This window comes from Sceloporus occidentalis, unplaced genomic scaffold (assembly GCF_023333645.1).
Source record: "Sceloporus occidentalis isolate IW3139 unplaced genomic scaffold, rSceOcc1.0.p SCAF_3, whole genome shotgun sequence".
NCBI classification, from domain to species: Eukaryota; Metazoa; Chordata; class Lepidosauria; order Squamata; family Phrynosomatidae; genus Sceloporus; species Sceloporus occidentalis.
This window is the reverse complement of record NW_028316983.1, coordinates 187,969,435-187,995,839: the sequence shown is the minus strand read 5'-3', so window position 1 is coordinate 187,995,839 and position 26,405 is coordinate 187,969,435. Positions and strand designations below refer to the sequence as shown.

General features: G+C 37.6%; 1 protein-coding gene across 3 annotated transcripts in view; it reads left to right on the top strand.

Moving 5' to 3' along the window:
• The window catches only part of ROCK1 (Rho associated coiled-coil containing protein kinase 1), a 112,515-nt gene that overhangs the window by 73,555 nt on the left and 12,555 nt on the right, over positions 1–26,405 (top strand). The window contains exons 19-32 of one of the 3 annotated variants that reach the window (XM_089517151.1): positions 2,831–2,991; positions 4,053–4,237; positions 4,383–4,452; positions 5,485–5,579; positions 6,369–6,534; positions 7,174–7,267; positions 9,074–9,162; positions 10,693–10,881; positions 15,704–15,869; positions 17,993–18,063; positions 18,984–19,072; positions 20,594–20,672; positions 20,779–21,040; positions 24,307–24,511. In XM_089517151.1, the coding sequence (XP_089373277.1) occupies positions 2,831–2,991; positions 4,053–4,237; positions 4,383–4,452; positions 5,485–5,579; positions 6,369–6,534; positions 7,174–7,267; positions 9,074–9,162; positions 10,693–10,881; positions 15,704–15,869; positions 17,993–18,063; positions 18,984–19,072; positions 20,594–20,672; positions 20,779–21,040; positions 24,307–24,511 (1,921 nt within the window). Of the gene's footprint in view, positions 1–2,830; positions 2,992–4,052; positions 4,238–4,382; positions 4,453–5,484; positions 5,580–6,368; positions 6,535–7,173; positions 7,268–9,073; positions 9,163–10,692; positions 10,882–15,703; positions 15,870–17,449; positions 17,499–17,992; positions 18,064–18,983; positions 19,073–20,593; positions 20,673–20,778; positions 21,041–24,306; positions 24,516–26,405 lie in introns of those variants that run through there. The other 2 variants (XM_089517152.1, XR_016280614.1) reach the window with 2 other exon arrangements.

The window sequence follows — 26,405 nt, the reverse complement described above, 5'->3', positions numbered from 1 at the left end:
ATCCAATCTTTGAAGCAAAACAAATGTACTTCTGATGGAAGCAATTATAGTGCAATGTTTAATACACAGTACCAAAAATGAGAAAAAACTGTCCAATATTATTATTCAATACAGTCTTTGAATAGAAAAATATTGCTAGGAACAAAATGTTAGTGAAAGTTCTGACACTGTGCAGATTAAACTGTGTAATATACTGTAAGAAGAAGTTATGAAGTCCACCAGCTTAGGTGGCTTTTGTTTGCCATCAGTATTTTCTCAGAAGAATAGAAGGGAAAGGCTGTTGCTCTCATTTTCTGCATGTGGACCCCCTATAGGCCTCTGATTGGCTACTGGAGGTGGGGAGGATCATGCAGTAAATAGATCTAGAAGGATTTCTCTTTGTTCCTAATCAAGTTGCAAATTTCTATAGAGTACAGTGCGCCCGGGTCATATGCGGGCACGCTATACCCAGCTTTCAACCTATGCTGAAATCCATGGGATGGAACCAACAATGGCGCATGCACCTGTGGCTCATGCACCACGCTACAGGCACGAGCCCCAAGGCAAGGGAGCACTGTATTAACTTTTGAATATATGTAATAATTTGTCATAATTTCCATAGGAGATTGTGGCTAGAATTGTTGGGTGGTTATGTCAGCATAATTACTGGTTTCAGCATTGTCCAGCAACAACTCCTCATGTCTATTCCTTGGCCTCTTTTCACTTTTGATCTCTGGTTCCTATCATAAGTACACTAGTGAAATTTTACATTTTGCAGTCTTTAAATAGGATCTGACCCACTGTTTCCTAAATTTTTGGAATGAAATTATTCCTTTTTATCATTTATGGCAAAGAATTTTGGGTGTCAGGCTTTATTTTCCCTGACACAGGTGAAAATTAACATCAAGGGCAGAAACTAATAGGACATGGTCTAGCTCAGGGGTTGGCAACCTCCAGCCCATGGGCCGGATCCGGCCCACGGGCGCCTTTCCGCTGCCCCCCTGTCCCTCCTGCCGCCGAAATCGCCGCCGATTTTGGCGGCTTCGGCCGCCATTTTGTCCTTCAAAATGGCGGCGCCCATTAAGAGGTCCGCTGCGGCCTCCGGAGCCCTGAAACGGGGCTCCAGGAGCCGCACCGGAGCTCTGGGAGGCCTGCTGCGACCTCCAGAGCCCTGAAACGGGGCTCCAGGAGCCGCACCGGAGCTCTGGGAGGCCCGTTGCCATCGCTGGGGCCCTCCAGGAGGGCTCCGACGGCGGCAGCGGGCCCCTGGGAGGCCAGTTGCCGTCGCTGGGCCCTCCAGGAGGGCTCCAACGGCGGCAGCGGGCCCCTAGGAGGCCAGTTGCCGTCACTGGGGCCCTCCAGGAGGGCTCACGTGACAGCAGCGGGCCTCCCAGAGGCCCGTTGCCTTCACTGGGGCCTTCCAGGAGGGCTCATGTGACAGCAGCGGGCCTCCCAGAGGCCCGTTGCCTTCGCTGGGGTCCTCCAGGAGGGCTCCGACGGCAGCAGGCCCCTGGTGCCAGGGGCCAGCAAAGACGGGGAGGCCTCCAGCGCTGGCGGTCCCCGCCGGCTCTTTCTCGGCCTCTGACAGGGCCTGGGGCCCCGTCAGGGGCCGGCAAAGAGGAGGTGGCCTGGCCCCTGGGGGTGGAAGCTCTGCCCCCGGCATGCGGCCCCGCCCCCGGGGGGTGGAAGCTCCGCCCCCGGGGGGTGGAAGCTCCGCCCCCGGCTTTGGGCCCCCCCCCCCCCCCAGTTGTCTGAGGGACACCAACCCGGCCCCCGGCTCAAAAAGGTTGCCTACCCCTGGTCTAGCCAATATTTGGCCATTATCCTAGCCTAAATTATAATTTTCATTTAAATCTGTCAGTGCTGCATAAAACATTATATAGTACATATATCTGAATTCAGGCAGTTTTTGCTGGCTGCTCATAATCCATACGGTCTTCTCTCACTGGCTTGTTCTACCTATTTGGCCAGAGTCTGTAGAGTGGAATATCTGGTGAAATTCTGCTGGAATTTCAGATCTCAAGTTAGAGATATCAGATGCAGCTTGGTCCCGCATATGGTATTTAACACCAGTCTAGCTTTCCAGGATGATTAAAAATATCCCACTGTCCTGCTGGAGGAGCTATGGAGCTAGGGGATCATATCAACACATGTGGCTTGATAGCCCCAATGTGAAAAAGTTCTGGACTATGGTCCTAGACCAAATATCTTGCATTACAGATCAAATTATTCATTTCTGCCCTGCTTTTTTTATTATCTCTTTATGTTAATGCTAATAATAACTTGAAACAGAAATTTAATTGTTTTTTCCTCAAAGCAGCACATCTAGAAATAGCTAGATGTTAGAAATCAGGTGATCTAACAATAGACAGTTGGTGGAAAAAAGTGTGGGACTCTTGACTAATGGAGAAACTCTCCTATAGAATAAGAAACTGTAATAGACAGAAGAGAAAAGACACATCCTATGATGAATGGTCAAAATTGATTGAATATATTAACAGTCATTCGCCACGACTGCAACTTCCAACTGCTCAAGTGGAACTGTGGAAAGATACATTGTGTCTTATTTCCCCTTCCAATGATGACACTTCAGCATTTATTTAGAATATTCTCTAGTATTCATTTGGCAAAACTATGTCTTGTACCATTGTTAATTGTTCTTTGTTGAAGTTCCTTCTGTGTATGGTTGATGTCATGCTAATCTACTAAATTGTCTGTTTTTCCCCACATAACACAAATTGAATAAAAAATTAATTAAAATACTGCTGGAATCTATGGTGCTCACATTCAAAGAAACATAATATATATTTTTTAAAAACGGGTATTTACTAAGATGTAGTATCTTCTTCAGAAATTGAAAAAAAAGTGAAAGAAGAGCGAGCAGCAAGAGAAAAAGCAGAAAATCGAATAGTACAGATTGAAAAACAATGTTCCATGCTAGATTTTGACTTGAAACAATCTCATCAGAAGTTGGAACATCTTAATGAACAGAAAGAGAGACTGGAAGATGAGGTAATAAAAAATGCACTTTAGTCACTTTCTGTGCCAGAATGAACATAATTTTTAGGTGCTTTACAAATAATTTTCTTTATTTGTATATGTTGTTAACTGCAATCAAGTTGACTTTGACTCATGGTGACCCCATGAATGAGAAACCTCCAAGCTATCCTATCGTCAACTGCCCTGCTTGGGTCTTGCAGACTCAGGGTCCTACAGCAAATCAAGGACCCTAAGTCTGCTTGAGTCTATACATCTGTTAATACAGTCTTACGCTTTTCCTACTGCCCCTATTACCTTACCAAGCATTATTGTCTTTTCTAGTGAGTCAGTTCCTCTTGTGATATGTCCAAAGTAAACAATTTCAGTTTAGTCATCCTGGCTTCTAGGACGAGTTCAGGCATTTATTTGTCTTTTTAGCAGTACATGGTATACAAAGAACTCTTCCCCAGCACCACATGTCAAATCAGTTGATTAGATTCTGAGGAGGTAAAATTCCTCTCCTTTTGCGTGTCAGCTACAAAGTCAAATAACATGATTTTGAATTCATTGTTCAAAAAATTAATGTAGCAATCCAAATACTTTTCCAAACAATGCAATTTGTATCGGAAAGTTTTGTTGCAAAACTGAAATCCATTGACAAGTGTGCAAGGATCACTACAAACTTCTCAAATCTTTCAGCTGTAGAACAGAAAAATTAGTTGCTTAATAAGGAGGGTTTGTATGTGGCTAATCACATGAACATTCTATTCTCTGTGGAGATGTTGGTCAGAGCTAAAAGAACCACACAACGAGTTATACAGACATAAAACAATTTACAGGTGGGGTTTGAATTGTATGTCCCTAATTCCTGCTTTTGAAATGGAAAGGATTTTTCAGAAACACCTTTTAATATGAGAAAAGGTTAAAAATCTCCCTTGACATTAGTAGAACTTTAGATATCAACTATAATTTTATGCTGCATATTTTCCTAAGTTTTATGTTTAAAGAGGTATTTTACATATATGAAATATTGATATGTTATTTAGGCATTTAAAAGCCTGTTTCTTTGCTAAAGTAGTTTATTGTGTGATTAGGTTAAGAATTTGACACTTCAGCTGGAGCATGAGATAAATAAGAGAGTGATGACACAGAATGAACTGAAAATGCATGCTATAGAGGCCGATAGCTTAAAGGGGTCGGAGAAACAGCTTAAACAGGAGATCAACACATTGTTGGAAGCAAAAAGATTAGCAGAATTTGATTTGGCTCAATTGGCTAAGTAAGTATTGAGATTAAAATAAGTTAATCATCCTATATTCTTCAAAGACTTGTGAATGTTCTTCTCTGTGAAAATTACGTCAGTACACGATAAACATATTTTTGGTAAAATACAGAGTGTTGTTACCTGTCTTCTTCTTTCAAAGGCAGTACAGAGGGAATGAAGGCCAGATGCGTGAATTACAAGATCAACTTGAAGCTGAACAGTATTTTTCTGTAAGCTTTCCCTTACATATTTATTATAAAAATATCTTTAAAATGATAATTCTATCTTACAAACCTGCACAAAAGATGAGTCCTTAACAATATGCCTGCTCAAAGACTACATTTTCCCTTCACGATTACATTTCATCTTTTCTTGGCTTCTGCTGTTGCTATTCCCTGCAGCAGTGCTCATCAGAGCTCTGATTGAGAAGACAGTGCCCACATTGTCCTTCTTCCCAAACAGGGTCCATTTTATATCACCCAGGTATAGACCTCAGTGATGCCAGCACAGTGTAGTCATTTGAGCATTGGACTACGAGACTGGAGAACAATGTTTGAATCCCTGCTCGGCAGTGGAAACCCCCTGGAAGAGGAGACAAGTTATATTCTCTCAGCCTCAGAGAAAGGCAAAGGCAAACCAATTTGAACAAATCTTGCAAACAAAAAACAAAAAAGCCCATGTGATTGGGTCACTTTAGGATTGCCATAAATTAAAAATAACTTGAAGACACATAACAACAAACAGACCTCAGTTGTATAGTGACTATCTTGACCCACAGCTAGTCACATACCCCCAGCCAGCTGGCCAGGTTCCCCTCAACAAGTGGCATCAATCAGAAGAAAAGCCCAGCCTTTTAACCACTACAGATCACCTTGCTGCTATGCTGTCCCTCTCTTCCCCTCTCGGTCCCCTGCCTGCACTTGGACAAATAAAGACATCCATGAAATAATACGGGGAACTCACTTCATAAAAACATTATTATTTTATTTGGCTTTTGTCGAGCAATTTTTTTATGTCTGCTGCTACCTTTATTTTACACTGTTTTTATTGACATTTTGATGTAATTGCATTGTCAGCATTTTTGAAATTTTAAACATATTTGAAAAAGTGCCTGTAACTGGAATGCTTTGTGCAGAATGTAGACATTCCATGCCATTATTTTTATTATATATGCACACATATATGTATACTATAGTTACAAAGGAATTCAAAATTATTCGATATTTTCAAGCACAGTATTTGGGATTTTTTTTCATTTGCAGACGCTTTACAAAACTCAAGTTAAAGAACTTAAAGAAGAAATTGAGGAAAAAAATAAAGAAACTCAAAAGAAAATACAAGAATTACAAAATGAAAAGTAAGTCATTCTTGTGGTCACAGTCCCTTTAATGTTGAGCCCTTCTGTACTCCATTGATTTCAGTGAAAACATAGAGTTTCTTCCTTTGAGAGAAAACTGATTTACAAATACAGTATGTAATTTTGAAACTAACTTTGCCTTAAATTTGCAACAGAAAAAACAAGCCCTTTTGAATAAGAAATGAATGTTTGACCTCATGTTAAAAATACATACTTGCAAGATACTAGGAAGAATAAAATAGTGTTTCTAAAAATGTAGTGACACCCTATAGCATGGAATAGCTGACTTGTTTTTAAAAGATGTCTCCTAGAACACACATAAGAAAATACATATCCAATGAGATGGTAAATGTAGAGGCTACAGAAACAAATAATAGAATAAATGATATTCTAGTCATATTGTACCACAGAAGTAACAAATTTATTCCATCCCACAGTATACAAAAAGTAACAGATTTCCTTATCCTTTTCATACTTTGTGAGCCCTTTTCTAATTAAAGAGGGATTTCTATTTCATATTTCTCACAAACATAGTAGAAGGTATGGAAATGGCAGCACACATGGTGCATGTGGCCCCCAACTCCAGGACTTCCTGAGAACCCTCCACATTGTTTGGATTGGAGTGGCTCAAACCTCACAAAACCATTGAAATAGCTTTCAAGTGTAGATTTTGGTTGCTTTTCACTCCCCCAAGCCACAGTTGGCCATTGATCTTCATAGCTGAGCAAGTAATTGAATTCAAGCCTGATCTAGCGCTCTAACCACTAAAATATTATCTTTGTGTTATAGGGAAACTCTTGCTGCACAGCTAGATCTGGCTGAAACAAAAGCTGAATCTGAGCAGTTGGCTCGAGCTCTCCTTGAAGAGCAGTATTTTGAATTAACTCAGGAGAGCAAGAAGGCGGCATCTCGAAATAGACAAGAAATTGCAGATAAGGACAATATTGTAGGCCGGGTAAATTATTTTGTGATAGAAGTGTTAAAAGCTACTTCATTGTAGGAAAAGCAGCACATGATTTGATTTGGTTTATTTTATTTTTCACTGCTTTATAATATTAAGCCAGAGATGCTTGTTGTGCAGTATACACACTCAGGAATCTCTGCTTATTTCTGTGATGTATGTACACAAGGAATATATGTTCAGATTTGTTCCTTCAGTGAAGTGATAGGAGAAGCCATTCACCTTAGGGGGCTTGTACATAAGTGTCAGTGTTCCCTTGCCTTTGATATCACTGGATGAATGTGATGATGCAAAGACAAAATGTCTTAGCTTAATTAAACATTGTCTTGAGTGTAGTTGGTAACAAAGCACTTTTAGATGCTAATCTAACCATTAGAAGATAGCAAATTTTGGGACAATAAATTGCTGTTGGTTGGATGGTTACATTTGCCTATTCTGCACCTCAGAGCAATACCTCCGTATTGTATTCTGTACCTCAGAGCAGAGGAGATTGATCTTTTATGAAAAATGACTCTAACAGATAGCATCAGAAACATATTTCAGGTTCTATTTTATACACATTACTGAAATACATTTTAAAATTACTTCCTAATGTCAGTGATTTAAGAAAGACTTTCTTTCTCTCTTTTTTAGCTTGAAGAAACAAATAATACTTTAACCAAAGATGTGGCATTTCTAACAAAAGAAAATTCTGAGCTAAATGAAAAGATTAAGAAACTGGAGGAAGGTATGCCATGTTTCAGCACTAATCTTTTTAAGAAAGATGATTACCTTGCTTAATTTTTTTTCTTTTTACACATTAAGTGTTATATTTTTTTTCAGTGTGCTTGGATATACAGTTTAAAACAGTTTGACGTTTTGGAGATTTTGAGGAGTTGTTTTGTTAATAGGCTTTGTTTCGTGAATGGAAAAGCACTATAAATTAATTCATCAATATTTAATATTAGAAATTGGATGATTAATTAATTGCCATTAAGTATATTTCATACTTAAAATTGCTTAATTATTCAAGTCATTCATAATTTGGTCCTTAAAATGTTAGTGTCCAGGACCAATCATGGGATTTACAGAAGATGGCATGAAGATATTCTTTGTTGAAACTAGGGATACATTTTGTTATTGGTATATTCAAAAGTGCTCTTTATGTCATTTTAAATTTTCTTTTCCCCTAGCATAGACTTCTCTCCCCTCACATGGACTTCAAAGATGATAATACAATTATTGCCTTGGGTTGGTGGGAATTCCACACATTTGGATATTACCAGGTTGGGACAGGCTGTCCTATGGGATCTTATTTTACAACCTGTTTAATTAGGATTGGTATCTAATCTGTCTCTCCTGTCTTCTTTCTACCTCTCTCATACATGTAAACATGTATACTACATACTGTTCATTTTAAAGTAGAGGATTCAGTTCAGCATTAATCAGGAAATCTACAGTAGGAAAAAACTCAACAAGTTAATAACTGAATTAGTTGATTCATAAACTCTGCATTGGCTTTTATCCACCATCTAAAAACAAGAGTGGTTTCTTCTAGCTTCTTTTACACATGGAACAGTCAGTGCTTGACATCTGATTTCACTTTGGTAGAAAGGAATTGGTTTAAACTGACTACCTTGCCTCCTACATCCCTAGCTGACTTCAAAAATCCCCAAAATGTTACTGGTCAGAATGGGAATAGGCTTGTTGGGAGGGGATCTAAGAGGACAAAAGTCCCCAAAATCAGGTAGAGATACTACCTGTAGAATTTCTACATGTTGGGTATTACCCCATGTTTTGCATGAAATGTAGAAGACAGGATTCAACAGAATACATTATCTCTTTGAGCAAAAGCTTCTTTCCCCAGTGGAATCAAAGGGGAATCATTTCCTTTCACTCTGCAGTTCCCATATGCCCTGAAATCTGTTCTAGAGGGCAGGGAAAACAAAGCAGAACTTCAGAATACTGCAGATGAGAAGGGAAGAAAGTGCCACCACTAGTGCTAGTACAGCGTTGGAATTAGCTGACTTTATTTTCCACCATATCTTTATGGGCCAACTAGAATGCATAAAATACATCATGCAAGCTTATGGTTTTTTCCCCCCTAGCACTTTTATTTTAATCTCTGGTGTGTTGTTAAATTCATTGAACTTGTTTTCTGTGAAACACCTTAGTGGACAATGGAGATATAAACTTTTTCAAACTGAAGAAGAAATACAAGTTTGCAAACCTGCTTCAAACCCTCATTATGGATGCTTATTGTAGACAGTTGTTTTAAAACATGGGCAACATGCCAAACTATACTCACACTTCTTTAGCCTAAATTTAATGTGATACATTAATTGAGCCACTGCTGTTATTTGCAAAGCATTAAGAGAAGAGTTAGACCTCTAATTTACTCTAGATTAAATCTGCAGTGGCATAGCCTTGTGATAGTGTTATTTTAATTATTTTATGTATACTTGACTAGGAAATGCAACTATACAGTTGGCAGCTGATTTTGTTTTCTTAAAATGCTTCATGGCTTTAATTCTTCTTCTTCTTCTTTTTACAGATTATAAAGTGAAGAAAGAAGAAGAAATCAACATCCTTAAAATGCAGTATGAAAAGAACCTGAGCAATGAAAGAACTCTTAAAACACAGGTATTTAACTTTTCTTTTGATGCTTTGTTGAAGTCCTACATCAGTCTTCCTTTGTAACTGTCATTTTCTTGTTGCTGTTGAAGCTCCATTGTTTTTACTAGTGTTGTTAAAGTAGTAGAAAAAGCCATTGCTGATGTAAAACAACTGATATGCAGCTTTTTCTCCATTATTCTCCACCACAGTTCCATAACATGCTTTATTTATTTGTGATTAATTATTTAAATACATGCATACATACATTTTGACCAAACAAAATGTTAAGGTTTGACATTTAACAATTTATATTCTGCTTTTTAAGAAGGTTGAAATTGATTCTAAAATAATAAAAATCATAATTATATGACATAATTCAGAATAAAACAATACAAACATAAAATATCAAATACTGTATATACTCACGTAAAAGCCTAGAAATTTAGGTCAAAAAAATTGACACCCCCCCCCCCCCAAAAAAAAAACTGTCAAATTATCTATGGGTCAATGCTGGTACTGTACTTTAACTCTCGTTTAAAAAAAAGAACCATCTCCTGGTGAAAGGCAAGAGTGTCATCTGCCCTGGAATCACTGAGCCCCCTCTATTTTCTCATCCATCCAGCCTTTAGTATAAGCACAAACAGTTATGCCTGCTGGAATTTTGTAAATTCTTTGGCATTCTTTTCCTTTGCTTTGTCCTTTACATCCTTTGTTAGATGCTCCTAAGTTTTACCCTCGACTTATCCATGGGTCATATCAAAATCCATAATTTTGGTCCCAGAACCTGCCCTCAACTTATTTAAGTTCCTGTATGAAAACTGGCAATCAGAATACTCTTATAGATCATAAGTGCCCCTTTTACAGATCTTTGCCCAGAAAAAAATGTGAAAATAAGAGTTTAGATAAAACGTTCTGGATAGCATTTTGCTGGCTGCTTCATGACAAAGTAAAAATAAGGCTTTTTGAGTATAAGGGCAGTGCAAAACAGTACTTTCTTACATAGCTCCAGATGATTCTTTTGGGTTAAAATGGCTTATGTACATAAAATAATATTTCATGTTGACTTAACATATCCCATTTTCTTTTTTTCTTTTTTAAATTCTTTATTTGAAATATATATTAAAACATGCACAAACAAACACTGTTACAGACATACACAGAAACACACATGTACAAAAAAATAAAATTGTGACTTCCAAATCTGTGGCAAAGAATATATTGTTTTGTATCAACCTTCCCCTTGTAAATAATTCTAATTATAATGGTCTGCATTTCTCTTATCCCATTATCTTATCCCATTTTCACTCATTGATTATGTTTTGTGAAATTTTTACTTTGCAAAGAAGAATAAAATGGTGTTGATATTTAAAATTGTTTCCAAGGGGAGAGCTGTAGATAATCTCAAAAGCAGCATGTATCTGGTGCATTCTACAAGTTGTAAATTATTATCTGCTTGTTATCTGGAATTATGAAAAATTGAATTCTTCAATGCTACACAATTGCGTGAATAAGCCACTGAATATTCAAGTTTGTTTGTATTTGTTTGATGTTCAATAGGCTGTCAACAAATTGGCTGAGATAATGAATCGAAAAGATTTTAAACTAGATAGAAAGAAAGTGAACATGCAAGATTTCAAGAAAAAGGAGAAGGAAAACCGAAAGTTACAGTTGGAGCTTAACCAAGAGAAGGAGAAATTTAATCAGATGGTAATAAAATATCAGAAAGAAGTTAATGAAATGCAAGCGGTAAGAATTTGTTCACTTTGTTTTAATGTTCAGTATATTTTCAATATTCAGTAGTAGCATTTGTAAAAGCTAACATACACTCGAGAATTAAAATATGTTAAAGATTCCATTCTTCTGTCATTGTAAGCTATATGATTTAGCTAAAGAGATGTTCAGCAACATAGTGTGCGATCAGATAATAGGACCGTGATCTTCCTACACACAAAGTAGCCTGGTGGCAGGTGATCTGATACTCTCCTGGTATTTTAGGCTACATTTATATAATATGTATTACCTATTCTGCTTAGACCTTACAGAATTAGTAATCTAATAATTACTAGATTAATAAATTAGTAATTGGGATGATATCAGGTTTCCACTGTGCTAAGTAGAGTGTTTAGGAGGAGTAGGTTCATGATGACACTGGAATATAGCTTATTTATTCAGTGCAATGAATAATTGTAGATTCTTGTCACATAAATTCACTAACCTAGCCTCACAGGCAAGCTGGATGTGCAACAAGGTTTTAGAGAGTCTTCTCTGCTCTTCTATCACTTGTTTTTTGGATTTTCATGTGTATCTACAGGCAAAATGTAGTCATAATTGGACAGAGAACCATTGAATCCCCTTCCTGCATCCAATGGCCTACTATTCTGATCCCAGTTGATGTAGAGTTCCTTTTTTACATTCCGTCTGTATTGACCAGTGTATTCTCTAATTCATGTTAGCATTCTAAACTTTTCCATTTACATTCTGAAAGTAAAAACCCCTATTAGCTAGCTAAGGCACGAGTCTTGTACCTTTTGGAGTCTCTTATGAACATTTAAGAAGCCAATACATAATGACTGCCATGTGATCCTTGGCTAATTACAGAAGGCAAATAACTGCTGAAGAAACTAAGTATGAGGTCACATTAGCTTTACTTTCTGCTCTTCAGTGCTTTGACTTGTCCCTCTTCCTTCATGGTCCCATTTGTACTCCCCCAACAGCCCTAACGGACCCATTTTTCTATCTTTCCCTCTAACTCTCTTCTTTCAGACCACTGATAATTTGGTTTGGGCAGGTAGAGCTAACCCACCCTCAAATCAATTTAAAGGTCTTTTGCCATATTATCAAAGAGGTAGATGCTGGCCTAGCAGTTAACTGATTGTAGAAACAGTGCAAATAAGATACAGTAGGCCCTAGGTATACATGGAGGATCCGTTCCAGACCTCCCCTGCGCATACCAAAATCTGCATATGCTCAAGTCCCATTGTCCTTAATGGTGGTGCGACGACGCAGCTACACCACTGTAAGGGACAATGGGACTGAAGTCCCTCGCCTACCCTCCTTCCCTCCATTCATTCATTCATTCTTTCCTTCCTTCCTTCCCTCCCCTCTCCTTCCTTTCCTCCCTTCTTCTCTCCCCCTTTCCCCATCTCTTTCCTTGCCTGCTTACCTCCTTCCTCAGAGGCTTCTGCCGTGGCTTGGCTGTGGGGACGGAGTCTGCCGGGGCTGGGAACAAGGCCGAAGCTTGAGTCTCGGAGCCCCACACCTCTGGACTTCAAAACCCAAGCCCTGGCTCCCTTGGAACCTCGTTGGCCAGAGGGAACCAGAGGCAGGGCTTGGATTTCGTAGCACAGAGGCTCTGTCCTGGCTGCTGGGCCTGGAGTCCAGAGGCCTGGGACTCTGAGGCTCAAGCCTTGGCCTTGCTCCCAGCCCCGGCAGACTCCGCCCCCAGAGCCAAGCCAGGGAAGGAGGGGGGAACTTTTGTTCCCAATGGTGGTGTGGGTGCATGCATACCGTCATTGGGGACAATATGGTCTTGCCATCTGCAGATGCTCAAATCCACCGATGGCAAATCCACATATAAGGAAAGCATTGTCAAGTATTTGCATTGTGAAGGAGATAGCTTGTTAGTTACCATAGGTAGTATTTGGAAGCTCTCTAGTGTCTGTGGGCACTGTGTTGGGAACCACATGTCTAAGGTGATCATGAATGTATGCTTCCAACACTGGCATTTCACTCTTAGAGTCTTATCTGTGCGTACTATGTTATGGACGAAGATCTTAATTTCCAGCTAGTACAAGGTCAATTATTCTTAGCATTTAAATTATTTAGTACAGCATAGTAGTAATAAATGTATGTCTTTCACCAGCAAGCAAAAACCTTTTTATTTAGACAGACTTTTTAAAGTAACAATTGTGACAGGGTGGTTTTATATGAGGTGTGTGTTTTAGTTATGTTTTTAATATTTAGTATGTTTTTAATGTTAATTTTATATTGTCTTAATTAGATAATTTTAACTTTTTAATTTTTTACTGTAAAGTTTTTTTAAAAATTTTTCCTGTGAGTCGCCTTGGGTCCCTCTTTTGGGAGAAAGGCAGCATAAAAATGAAATAAATAAATCTGTCCAAGCTTCATAAAATGGATCTACAAGTAATTAACATTTTGTTTTCAGATACCAAGAATGTGAATCTTACTACCATTCATTATTACCAAATTCATATAAATATTGGAAGATGCTTACTCTGGCAGTTTCAGAAACATAATCTGCAACATTGTGGATTAAACCCTTCTGCTGCCTAACCAGAGACAGAAGTCATATGTCTTTCTAGATCTTTTCCTGTTGGCTTCAGTCCTCCTTCCTTCAATTTTTCAACTCTTGTATTAGCTACAGTCAAAACATTCTGGGTTCCTTGGGTCTATACTTTGACATACTGTATTTTCTTCCTATTATTATTATTATTATTATTATTATTATTATTTATATAGCGCTGTAGATTTGCACAGCGCTGTACATAAAAACAATAAATATAAAAGAGTAAACCTGACTATGGCGTACAATCTAAGAAATAATAGGATAATACATGTAATATACATAGCAATATAGGAAATGGTTCAATAAAACAAGCAACAAAAAAGGACATCAAATAGCAAATGATAATCACGCAATACCATTTCTTCTCTACATTAGCTCTTGTGGGTTTTTTAAAAATTCTGTTTTTCAGTTTCATTTCTCTTTTTCTTCACTTCCAACTTCTGAGTTATCATATCTGAGCCAGTATAAGATTTAACTAAAGAAGAAGAGGAGGAGGAGGAGGAGGAGGAGGAGGAGGAAAAGGAAATTAGGAGAATGCATGGGGGGAAATGGTATTATGACTACAGCTAATCAGCTGATGGGAACCTGCAAAGTTGTTGTTAACTCTATAATCAGTTTCAACTCATGGTGACACTGTGGATGTGACATCTCCAAGACCCTCTATCCTCCACTGCTCTGCTCAGGTCCTGCAAATTAATGCCCGTGATCTCTCTGATTGAGACCATCCATCTTCCTTTCTTCTTACTACCCTCCACTACTACCTTTCATCATTGTCTTTTCTAATGAGTCATGCTGTCTCATGATGTAACCAAAGTACAACAATCTTGGTTTAGTCATCTTAGCTTACAAGGAGTATTCAGGCTTGATCTGTTCCATAACCCATTTGTTTATCTTTTTGGCTGTCCATGGTATCCTCAGCACTCTTCTCCAGATCCACATCTCAGATGAGTTGATTTTCTCTCTGTCAGCATTTTTAACTGTCTACCTCTCACATCTGTACATGGTGATAGGGAATACAATATCTTGAACTATTCTAACTTTAGTGCTTGGTTGAATATCTTTACTCTTTAGGATTTTGCCTAGTTCTTTCACACCTGCCTTTCCCAATCCTAATCTTCTTCTGATTTCTTGACTGCAGTTTCCAGCTTTATCAATGTTTGATTCAAAGTAGGGGAACTTGTTGACTATTCAGTTTCCACATTGTCTAGATTAAATTTTTGTAATTCCTCTGAATCTATAAGCAGCTCAGATGACTGTTGGAGGGCAGCTGGTTTGATAACTGATCAGTATATAATAGGTGTCATGTTTTAACTGAGTAGGTATTTGGGATATATTCAGAGCTAGCATGATGTAGTGGTTTGAGCATAAGATTATGATTCTGGAGACCAGAGTTCACAGCCTCATTCAGCCATGGAAAGCCACTTGGGTGACCATAGGCAAGCCACATTCTCTCAGCATCAGAGGAAGGCAAAGGCATACCCTCTCTGAAAAAATCTTGCTAAGAAGAACCCATAATACCCTAGGGTAACTATACTGGTACATCTCACATTGTTGTGGCTTGCTCCTCTGGATCAATCAGAGAATAGAGTGTTGGTACTTACTATCAAAAGTCATTCAGCAAAGGTATAGAAGAGTAATCCATCTCCTCCTTAATTATGTTACTGAAAAACATAGGCAGTAATAGGCACATCTTTCCTAATGGGTGAGATTTTGCTGTAATCTATTACTGTCTAAATTCTATTCTGAAGCTAATACACGTGTCCCTCCATATTTGCTAGGGTTAGGGGCACAAGACCTCCGTGAATATGGAAAAACCACAAATAACAAAAACACCATGTTTTTACCTGAGAGGACACCTCTAGGAATCTCTGTGTCTCCCAGTGCAACTCTATGGTCAACGTCTGATAGACACTGACCATAGAACTGCACTAGAGGAGCTACAAATGCCTAGTAGAGTATTCCCTCTAGGAATCTCTGGATCTTTCAGTGCAACTTTTAGTTAAAGTTGACCATAGAGTTGCACTGGAAGACCTAGATATTCCTAGAGAGAACATATTAATCAAATCTGTGAATAATCAAATCAGCAAATATCAAAGCCACAAATATGGAGGAATGAAAATGAAGTCTCCTGACTTCTACCTCTGATATGTTGGCATAAGGGTTAACCTACAATGTAGTGAATTGTTATTCTGGAGTTTTGCAGAAAGATCCTTCACATTATATATCACTGATTTCATGCTCTATATTTTCTACCCACTTTAGCAACTTGTGGAAGAATCTACATACAGGAATGAACTTCAGATGCAGCTGGATAGTAAGGAGAGTGATATAGAGCAACTGCGTAGTAAAATTTTAGACCTACAGCAAGGCATGGATTCTACTAGTGTTGCTAGCCTTCAGCCAGATGAGACTGATGGAAATGTTGTAGGTAAGAGGTTCCCTGTATTATTATTATTATTGTTGTTGTTATTATTATTATTATTATTATTATTATTATCCTGCCCCTTTCCCAGATTGGGACTCAAGGCTTACAATGATTATCAAACAATTTTATATCTTACTCTCAGGGCTTTATTTCTGTTTCAGATATAGTAATAGCTACAGGAAAAACATTTTCTCTCTTTTCTTATAGTAAATTCAAGCAGTTTAAGATTTGTATCCGAAACAGGCTGTGGAATTCTATGCATTCATATAGAGTAAATTTAAAAGCTTTTTTTAAAATAATTTAATCTTAGAGTAAAGCTTTTTATTGACTTTTTATGTAATAAACAAAAAAATTGCCCTCCACAGTCTCATCACTGTTTTATTATTATTATTATTTGTAGATGATGACTGCATCCACACTACAGAAAGAATCCACTTTGACATCACCTTAACTGCCCTGGCTCAATGCTATGGAATTGTGAGAATTGTAGTTTTTTTGAGACATTTAGCCTTCTCAGGTGCTACAGCAAACTACAATTCCCAGAATTCCATGACATTGAGCTATGGCAGTTAAAGTGGTGTCAACCTGGATTATTTCTGCAGTGCAGATGCATCCTATATATTGTTGTATAGATCACTGCAAACTTAAATTCCATAAATATTTGAAGGTATAAAATGGCAAAGCTAGGCCATTAATATTGTGCTTTGCTCTATGAGATCTATCTTTCTTAACATCTAGCAATGCTACACTAACAAAAAAATAAAATCTCTGTTTCTTAGCCTTGGCTGGTCACTTCCAGTTTCTAAAAACTGCCTTAGGACTTCCAGTTCATTTTCTCCTTGTCACCTCATTTTTACCCCCATGGCAAACCATGCTCCCAGAAGTATGATTTGCCATGGGGAGGTCTGTACCTGGTTTCCTGGAAGTACAGTTTGCTTTCCTCTGGTGTAACCATATTAAAACCAAAATAGTTTTTATGGAAGAAAAAATGAGAACGATTACCTAATAATTTCTTAATTCTAACAATAGTTTTAAGATTGAATACAATCTCACATTTCCTCAGAAGTAAGTCCCATTAAGTTCCATGATGCTTGCTCCTAGGAAAATGTGCTTAGTGTTGCTACCTTAGAGGTTAAGCCCCTCTTCTTCCTCCACCAGCCTTGTTATCTTCATAATAGGTTTTACATTGGATTATAGACTTTAAAGAAGCAACTTTTAAGTCTTACCTGCTGCTTCCCCTCCCCTTCAGGAGATCATAGTGGGCAACTTTTATTAAATCCAAAATGTATGGAAATTGGTGCATATAATGGTTTTAGCTATTCATTCTTCATTCCGCTTTGAGCCAGTTATTTTTTTTTAGTCAGCAATTCATACCAGGCACATGTGACAAATTGTCCCCAGATAAAAGAATCTGAGCATTTTGGAGTTAAGCATGATGTAGTTTGGCATTGTAAGCATCAATTTTTATGAAGTATGCAGGTAATTTTTGTCTTTGTAGTGATTATATATAATTGTTTTCATAAACCCCAAAACTGTAATTTGAAAACTGAATAAACTACTTCTCTCTTATTCTTTATATTTAGCTGATTCTTCTAGCATTCCTTATTTATTTCTCTTCTGTTCTTATCTTATGTGAGTAATGGGACAAGTGGGTACTTTTTCCTTTTTCTCCTGCTTCCTTCATTTCTTGTGAACTGTGGCTTTCAATGACTATATATTTATGCAAAGTACTTCATCTGCCCCTCATCCAGTGCTTAATAAGATTTTGATTATTTAAAAAAAATCTTAGTAGTAGTACCTTTTATGTTGCAACACAGTTTTCAGACTGAAGTCCTGTCTGACTGTTTCAAAACATACTAGTTGAAACAGTATTAGATATTACGCTTACAAAATTATTTGCTGTTCAACCTGTAGTCGTTGTTTTGACATAGTAAATGAATTTGTGACAAAGCATGAAAATGCTTCAGTCCTTTTTTTGTTTAGTTGTGCTTCTTACTCCTGGCTTGTCGTACTGTTTGGTAATCACTGATGGCTGCATGATATTCTTTTTTTTCCTCTGTTAATTTTATGTAAGTAAAATGACAGCTAATATATACTTATTTTTTGTTTTGGTTTTTAAAAAATAGAATCAAGAATGGAGGGCTGGCTTTCAATACCAAACAAGGGAAATATAAAGCGTCATGGGTGGAAGAAGCAGGTATTTAAGAATCCTATTTTCTTTTTACACAACCCATATATTAATTATTAATAGTATGAACCAAATATTGTCCACCACTATTGTAAATATATTTATTTACAATAGTGGTGGACAATATTTGGTTCACACTATGCAGAATACATACATTTATACATTTAAAATTAAAATGCTACCACATCAGTAAAACAAATTTCAAACAAGAAATTAATATATTCAAGAAAAGTATTATAGTCTCATCTTACTTTATTAAACTAAGAAGGAAATCAATTTGTATTACATAGGCTGCATCCATATTGCAGAAATAATCCGTTTTGACACCATTTTAACTATGGCTCAGTGCTGTGTAATTCTGGGAATTGTAGTTTTGTGAGACATTTAGCCTTCTCTGTCAAAAACCTCTGGTGCAACAACAAACTGCAATTCCCAAAATTCCATAGCACTGAGACATAACTTTTAAAGTGGTATAAAACTGGATTATTTCTGCAGTGCAGATGCAGACATTTTTTCCTGATTTACAGTAATTAACACTTAGGCCTTTGAAGCTACTCATATCCACATATGAGTAGCTTCAAAAGCTTTATGGAGTTAATTACCTGTAAATCATGCAAAAACCATCCAGTCCTTAGGCTTATGTAGTCCCCTCTCCATTTTTTTCCTTATTTATTTTCTCACTCACAAACTGTAGTTTGCTAGGCCTGGATGAAATGTGATCAAAGCTACCAGTACTGTATGTAATGGGGAGGAGTGAGAGATGATAACAAGATCTGTAACTTCTTATAATGTTGAGCCACACTCAACATTTGTGTTCTGTTTCTGAATAATTGATTTTGTACCCTGAGAAATAGGAAGTGGGTAGAATTGCCTTTCATCATATGCAAATATGTGCATTAACAATTTCTTTCCTTTTTCTTTTTTTACAGTATGTTGTGGTAAGCAGCAGAAAGATATTGTTCTATAATGATGAACAGGATAAAGAACAATCAAACCCATCTATGGTATTAGATATAGAGTACGTAATTCTAATATTAATTTGAAATAGCAAACCACCAAGATAATTTCCTAGAAAAAAAATGAAATATTGACTGTAAATGATGGATTTGAAAACTTGAGACAAACTATGAAGCGATCTAAGATTTGTGGCACTTACTTTCCACATCATGTAAATATCTTGTCTGGACTCTCTTAGATTTCCAATTGTCATTTCCCAATTTTATATGGGAGCGAAGACAGTAAACAGTGGATTAGATCCAGATCAGCAGTTTCATTAATCTTTTTCCTCAGTTCCCTTTTCATGATTCAGTGGAGGGTCATCCAGTCCTACAGAGCAGGGTTTTGTTTTGTTTTGCTTTGTTGTTTTGGAAAGCAAAGGGGCTGCAGTGGAAAAGAGGGTTCAGGATGATTACATGGTTGCCTGATTTTTGTAGTGAAAGCTACTCTGGATCCAATCCCTTCCAAGCACAAATAAAAACTATGGTCATAATTCAGGTTGGGACAACTGCACATGAAAGTGTCCTTTACATGTGCAGATATATTCTTTTTGGTGCTGTGGTGTACCCACCCTCTTCACACAATGCCTACCCTCCCCCCCTTTTAAAGCCCCAAAGCCACCTCATACAGGAAAGATTGGACAGATGTCTGGCAATTCCTCCCTCCTTCTGAGTGCAGTATAGCAAGAGAAGATGATTCTGCGAGTATATCATGTCTTAGCATCTTAACAGTTCAATGTTTTAACTTATTACAAAGTCAGTTTGCATCTTCATTAATAAAAGGTATAGCATAATATCATAATATCATATAAGTCTTCAAATAATAAAATGCATTATAGTGCCCTGGTGGTGCAGTGGTTAAATGCCTCTACAGCAGTTACTCACTCACAACCCATAATATTAGAATAATGTAACCATAAGGTTGTGAGTTCAATACCAGCCAGGGACTCAAGGTCTACTCAGCCTGGCATCCTTCCGAGGTCACTAAAATGAGTACCCAGCTTGTTGGGGGCAATTAGCTTACCCGTTGTAAGCCGCTTAGGGATCACTTAAATGCACTAAGTGGTATAGAAATGTACTTGCTATTGCTACTTTAGGGTTTTTCAAATAGATAACTTGAAATATTCTTATAGCCATTTTACTTGAGCATGTCAAATTCATTTGGTGGACATAGTTTTTTCCATACTATCTGCAGTATTTTTATGTTCACATGTCATACCATTTTTTTTCTGCAGCAAACATGTAAAGTAGAAAATAAGTACAATAAAGAGGTGAGCATCTGATCTGGTATTCCTGATTGAGGTGCATCCTTCTGATGTGTGTTTGTAGACTGGAGTCTAAGAAAGTCTTGTTTGCTGCATCAATCACCAAAGTAGCATAATGTGGCTGTGGTAAATGCAAGTGACACATACAGTAAGGAGCCACCCTAATGAATAAGAGATAATACAGTGAAATAATTGGTAAATTAATCTAGAACAATACCATGTCTGTTCTAACTACAATTATTAAAATGATTAATATATAAAATATTTATTACATTTCAGGAAATTGTTCCATGTTAGACCTGTGACACAGGGAGATGTATATAGAGCTGAAACAGAAGAAATTCCTAAAATATTTCAGGTAACACCTTTCATATAGAGATTTTAAAATATATTTTTCTTAAACAGTTTGTTCACTGTAATTAAAACGATAAAAATAATGCCATATGCTTTTTTATTTGTCTCAGATTCTGTATGCCAATGAGGGTGAATGCAGAAAAGATTTGGAAGTAGAACAAGTACAGTCAGCAGACAAGGCAAATTTTCTGAATCATAAAGGTCATGAATTTATTCCAACGTTATATCACTTTCCAGCCAACTGTGAGGCCTGTGCCAAGCCCCTCTGGCATGTATTTAAGCCACCCCCTGCAGTGGAATGTCGGCGGTGCCATGTTAAGTGCCATAAAGATCACTTGGATAAAAAAGAGGAATTAATTGCACCATGTAAAGGTAAAGCACAGCCTCACATTGTATTTTGAACTGATTATTCCATGTATTTCTAACAATAAATTGGCTCCAGACAGTGGCCTAAATCTAATTGCTTGTTCTAGTTAGAACACTTATAAACACAAGAGGAGAGGTTTTCAAAGTCAAGAACTCATACCAAATAAGACCATAATAAATAATTAAGCAATCCTGAAGAAGTATAAAACACATAAATACCAACAGCCTCTGCAGATAGCAAGTGAACAAAAATAAATAGCAGAATAGCAGGCCTGAATAAACTGCAACAATTCCTAACACAAACTATAACCATTCGTGGAAAATATCTATCTTCAATCATAATATAATGAAAAGAGACACAGAAAGCTGTCAGATCCATACGTGTACAATATAGGCATGATGCCAGACGACGAATCAATCACTCCTGGAAATTGGTGGAGTTATTTTGCTGTTCTTCCTCTGTGAAGTATTTTCAGTATTCAACATGTCAGTCCCCAGTGTTGCTTAAATTCACTGCATTGCTGTATCAGTTGAAACAGTCCCATTGAATTGGTTCCTGAATGGCAAGTCAGGACTTATATAAATTGCATAGATTTAGTGGATCTGCTTGTTTAAATTAACAATTGGATTTAGAACCTTAGTTCTTATTTAAATCAGTTTGATTTAAATCATGACTGACTTTTCCCATTGATTTTGATTGAATTTAGCTTAGACTGCAACCCCAAACACACATTTACCTGGGGGCAGGTTCTGTTGAAATTACTTCTGACTAGACATTTGTAGCAGTGCGTTAGTAGGGATGGATCTGTAATGTGTTATTTTTAATGTTGATCCATTTATTTAGTCTTAACTAACTTAATTCCCATTTATTTTAACAGGCCTGCTGTAAGAGTAATTAAACTTCAGTCAAACCCAGTGTTGTTTAAATTTTTAGTGTGAACAGTAGTGTACTAAAAAACTAGACTTTTAAATCATTTCATTATTAACACTTCATTTAATGTATGCAACTTGGGTGTGTGTGTGGAACATGAATTTAAAATTCAGTTGTTGTTGTTGTTGTTGTTGTTGTGGCTTTACTTCGCGAACGAAGATTCAGGAAGGATCCATCCGTGCTTTCTACAAGCGCGTTGATGACATTGGATGTATCCTTCCAGCCTGTGCAATGGATTTTTCTGGTGGAGCGCAGCATGAACTGGCCTCACCCTTTAAACCTGAGGTTCGACTGCTGAGGCCTTGACAAGCATGGATGGTGGCAGCGAGGTCCTCGGGTCGTAGGTTTGGTTAGAGTTTCCTTCTCTTAGATGGTTGACCTTACAGGGTTAGACGAGCACCATCTGCCCGGGTTTGGGATTAGAGTTTTCCTTCTAGGATGGTTGCCATAAGGCTAGAGAGCCCATCCTGCCCTTTGGCGCTCTTGGTCAGACCCTTCGGTTGTGACCTGTCTGGCATGGGAGGCCCTGCCGGTGACTATTATACCACCGCCAGCATAGCTCACAACTTCATTAGGGTACGCAAGCCTCTCCCCGACACAGTCAGAGCATAGCTGGAGTTCAGTACTGTATTTGTAACTAATGGGTCCCACACATAAATTCATGTTTAGTTGATATAATTTGAAAATGTAAGGATTTTAACTTTGGGCAGGTAGAGAAGGAAGAAGGACTCACATAGGGGTAATGTGCTTAAGTGGAATAGAAGCTTTGGGAAATAATAAAGAGATTTGTCAGCTGCAGAAAGCCGCCTCAGTTAAACATGTTAAATATTGCAAAGCAGTCATCTTTTTCTAAGGTCTTTTTCTTATTTAGTTATTTAGAGGACAGTACATTTTCAAGCATCATAAAAGCCATGTTCCTAAATGAATAAAGCTGAAGCTATCTATTTTACCTGAGGCTATAGAAGTGTTTGAATAATTTTAGAAGAAAGTTAGTATTCCTTCAAAGACACCATTGCCTACCTCTATTATAGGAAATTTGCAACAACAACAACAAAAAATACTTGCTTTCCTTGCCACAAAAAAACTGTTAGTCCTTTGTTTCAACAGTGACGGTCTGACATACATGTGTCATTTATTTATTTTAATTGGACAGTTGCCTGTGTAAAAAAAAATCTTAATTCAGTAACCATATGAATTTTAGTTGACTGAATAGTCAATTTAAATCTCCATAAATTTCTGTATGACCAAAATGGTTCCTAAACATGGTTCAGGAAGGTGAATGCATGTGTCATAGTGGGCATCATCTTGGAAAATACATCCTGCTTCATGCAGGAAAAGTGGGTCTCTTGCTAATGTTTCCAGGAGTGGCATCATTGGGGGTGCACAGGCTGCGGCCTGCACCGGGTGACACCCCAGAAGAAGAGTGATATCTGCTTGGGACCTCCTCCCACTGTGGTATAAGAAGGGCCAAGGACACCTCTTCTGACCTGCTGTGGTGACACTAGTCCCCTCATGAGAAGGCTGGTGCAGTCCCTTCCTGGCTTCATCATGGTGGGGCCAGTCTCTGATAATGCACCAACGAAGAAAAGGGCTGAGCAGTCTCCTCCTGATTTCATCGCTGTAGCACTCATCCCTGGTGACACAGCAGTGAAGGAGAGGGCCAAGCGCTCCTCTCCTGACGTGGTTGTAACACCACCAGTCTCCTGAGGATGCTAGTGATAAAGCAGTGAAATAGAGAGCTAAGCAGTCTCCTCTTCATTGTTGTGTTGGCACCAGTCTCCTCATGAAGAAGTCGGTGATGCAGCAGCAAAGGAGAGGGCCAAGCTGTCCCCTTCTGACTTTGCCATGGCAGTGCTGGTTTCCTCATGAGGAGGTAGGTGACGCAGCAGCAAAGGAGAGAGGGCCATGTACATTCCTCCTGAGTTCGCCTTTATGGCAATGGCCTTTGGCCACCCTCCAGCAGTTCCCCCACCCCATGCTGGGTGACACCAAGGGTGGGAATGCCATTGGCTTCCAATCTTAAAAGTCCTTACATTCATACATATTTGTAATAAAGAGTAAATTTGAAAGCCAGTTTAACATCTATGAACTGATTTTTTTGTCCAAAGTTTGTAATCCTGATTGAATGTTAGAAATTAAGCTATTTTCCAGATATTTAGCTATCCAGAGAAATGAAAGAAAACACAAATCTGATATATAAGATATTATTTTTTAAATGCTGTGTGCTTATTTATTATCTTTTCACAATATAATCAGTAATAATCATGGTTGTATGATGCCCTTGTTTTAATTACAGTATGCTTTTTCTTTTTTTCTCTTTCTCTTTCTTTTGATTTAATAGTGAGTTATGACATAACTTCAGCAAGAGATATGTTGTTATTGGCATCCTGTCAAGAAGATCAAAAGAAATGGGTTACTCATTTAGTAAAGAAGATCCCCAAAACACCACCGTCTAGTTTTGTCCGTGCGTCACCCAGAACTCTTTCTACAAGGTCCACAGCAAATCAGTCATTCAGAAAAGTTAAGAATGCTTCTGGAAAAGCTAGGTGAGACACGACTGGAGTAGGTTTTACTTATTTTTCAGTAGGAGAGTATCTGTATGTAAAATAATTGACATATGCAAATAGGATTACATTAATTAGGTAAACCTCATATAAAGTGATATGTTTAAATGTGGTTTCTAGTTAAGGACAATTTGTAACTGCAGTGTAGCAAATCATCTTTTACTGTAGCTCAGGAGCCGTCAAATGCCAGGATTTGGCATGAGTGGGTTGGCACCAGTAAGACAGTGAAGGGGCCATACATCTCATTGTCACACCCTATCTTTGATCCAGGCCCAAGGGGACTTTCTGCAAAATGGTCAATAGTACCTGTTCTAAGCTCTGGGACTACTGTTGGCTGTTTCACTATAGTTTCAGGTATGTTCAGCTCCTCCTAAACATTTTTAGGTCTATGAAGGTTTGCTTTTTTCTTCAGACTAGCAAGTGATTAGATTTCCTGTCACTTCCTTGTTTGAAAAATGATCTGTGCAGACTGAAGAAAAGCTGGAGAGAACAAAATGTTTTCGTATGTGGTGAAATGGCTAATAAAGATCCCTGGAACTAGGGGTGTTGTCTGTTTAGGTGTTGTGGTGTGTCAATCACTAGCGAGCATGCAAAAATGGCTGGGGGTGACTATACAGTCAGCCCTCCTTATCCATGGATTTTGCATCCAGGGATTCCTCCATCTATAGTTTGAACTTTTTTTTTTAAATCCAGAATGCAAACCTTGATTTTGCAATTTTTTAATAAGGGGCACTATTTTACTATATCATTGTATATTAATAGGATTCACGGAGATCTTGGAACTAAACCTCAGCTTATACCAAGGGCCCGCTGTACTTTGTCCACCCATGTTATACCACATGTGAATGTAATTATATGTTATACCCTATGTGAATGTAAAATGATTAATTGGAGAGATTTTAAAATCTTAATGCCTTTTGAGCAAATGATTCTTCACAGTAGTATATAAGCTTAAAGAGAAGTATATATAGTTTCATGTTTATGTATCATAATCTGATAACCATAAAGAAAGTATGAAATGAAACTAAGCCTTTAGTATTCCTTCCAAGAGAGAGAGGTAGCTTGTTTTCACTACAATCAGCTGTATTTTCAGTACTTATTTTCAAATGTTTATATTTTAATAAGAAAATAAGAGATATGAGCTTAAAATATATTGGGCTAAATTCAGCTATTAGTCTCAAGTAAGTAGATCCACTGAATGATTGGGACTTGTGAAATCAGCACTTAAGTAAATGCTATGATTATGTGTATGTGTGTGTGCTCTGGGATTAACGGATTTAGCTTCAGTGTTGTTAGTGTTTTCCTAAAAAAATATTGTTCTTTGTATCATCAGAGTTTTGCCTCATCATTGCTGATTTTGTTTAGACTGACAGTATGTAAACACTACAGGAATTTGGTTCTTCATATAACTCTGTGCCTGTTTTACTGTCCTCTTCCATATTTGATCTAACTTTTTAACAAGATATTTCTCATACTAAATCTCTATCATGGTCATTGGTAGCTATTACTTTATGTAAAGCACAATAATGGTGTATATTATTTGGAACATAAAGCATGTATTTTGAGCATTTATACAAAAATGCTTCCAGATGCTTAACTAGCCTGCTTTAAGAAGTTTCCTTGTACACCTGGAAGTGGCACAAGATACTTCACAATTTACTAGTAGAAGAATTACTCTTCTTTGCAAAGAAAGGTCATCCACCTCTTGTGGGTGATAGAAATAACTATAAACTTGAGATTTTGTTGGGAAATTGAAATGAAATGGGCATCAACCATAAGAGTGTACTTAAATCACAATTTAACCAGTGATAAATAGCTCCTTAAACTGATACCCCATGGATTATCTTGAAAGCCATATAAAACAATACAAATTTAT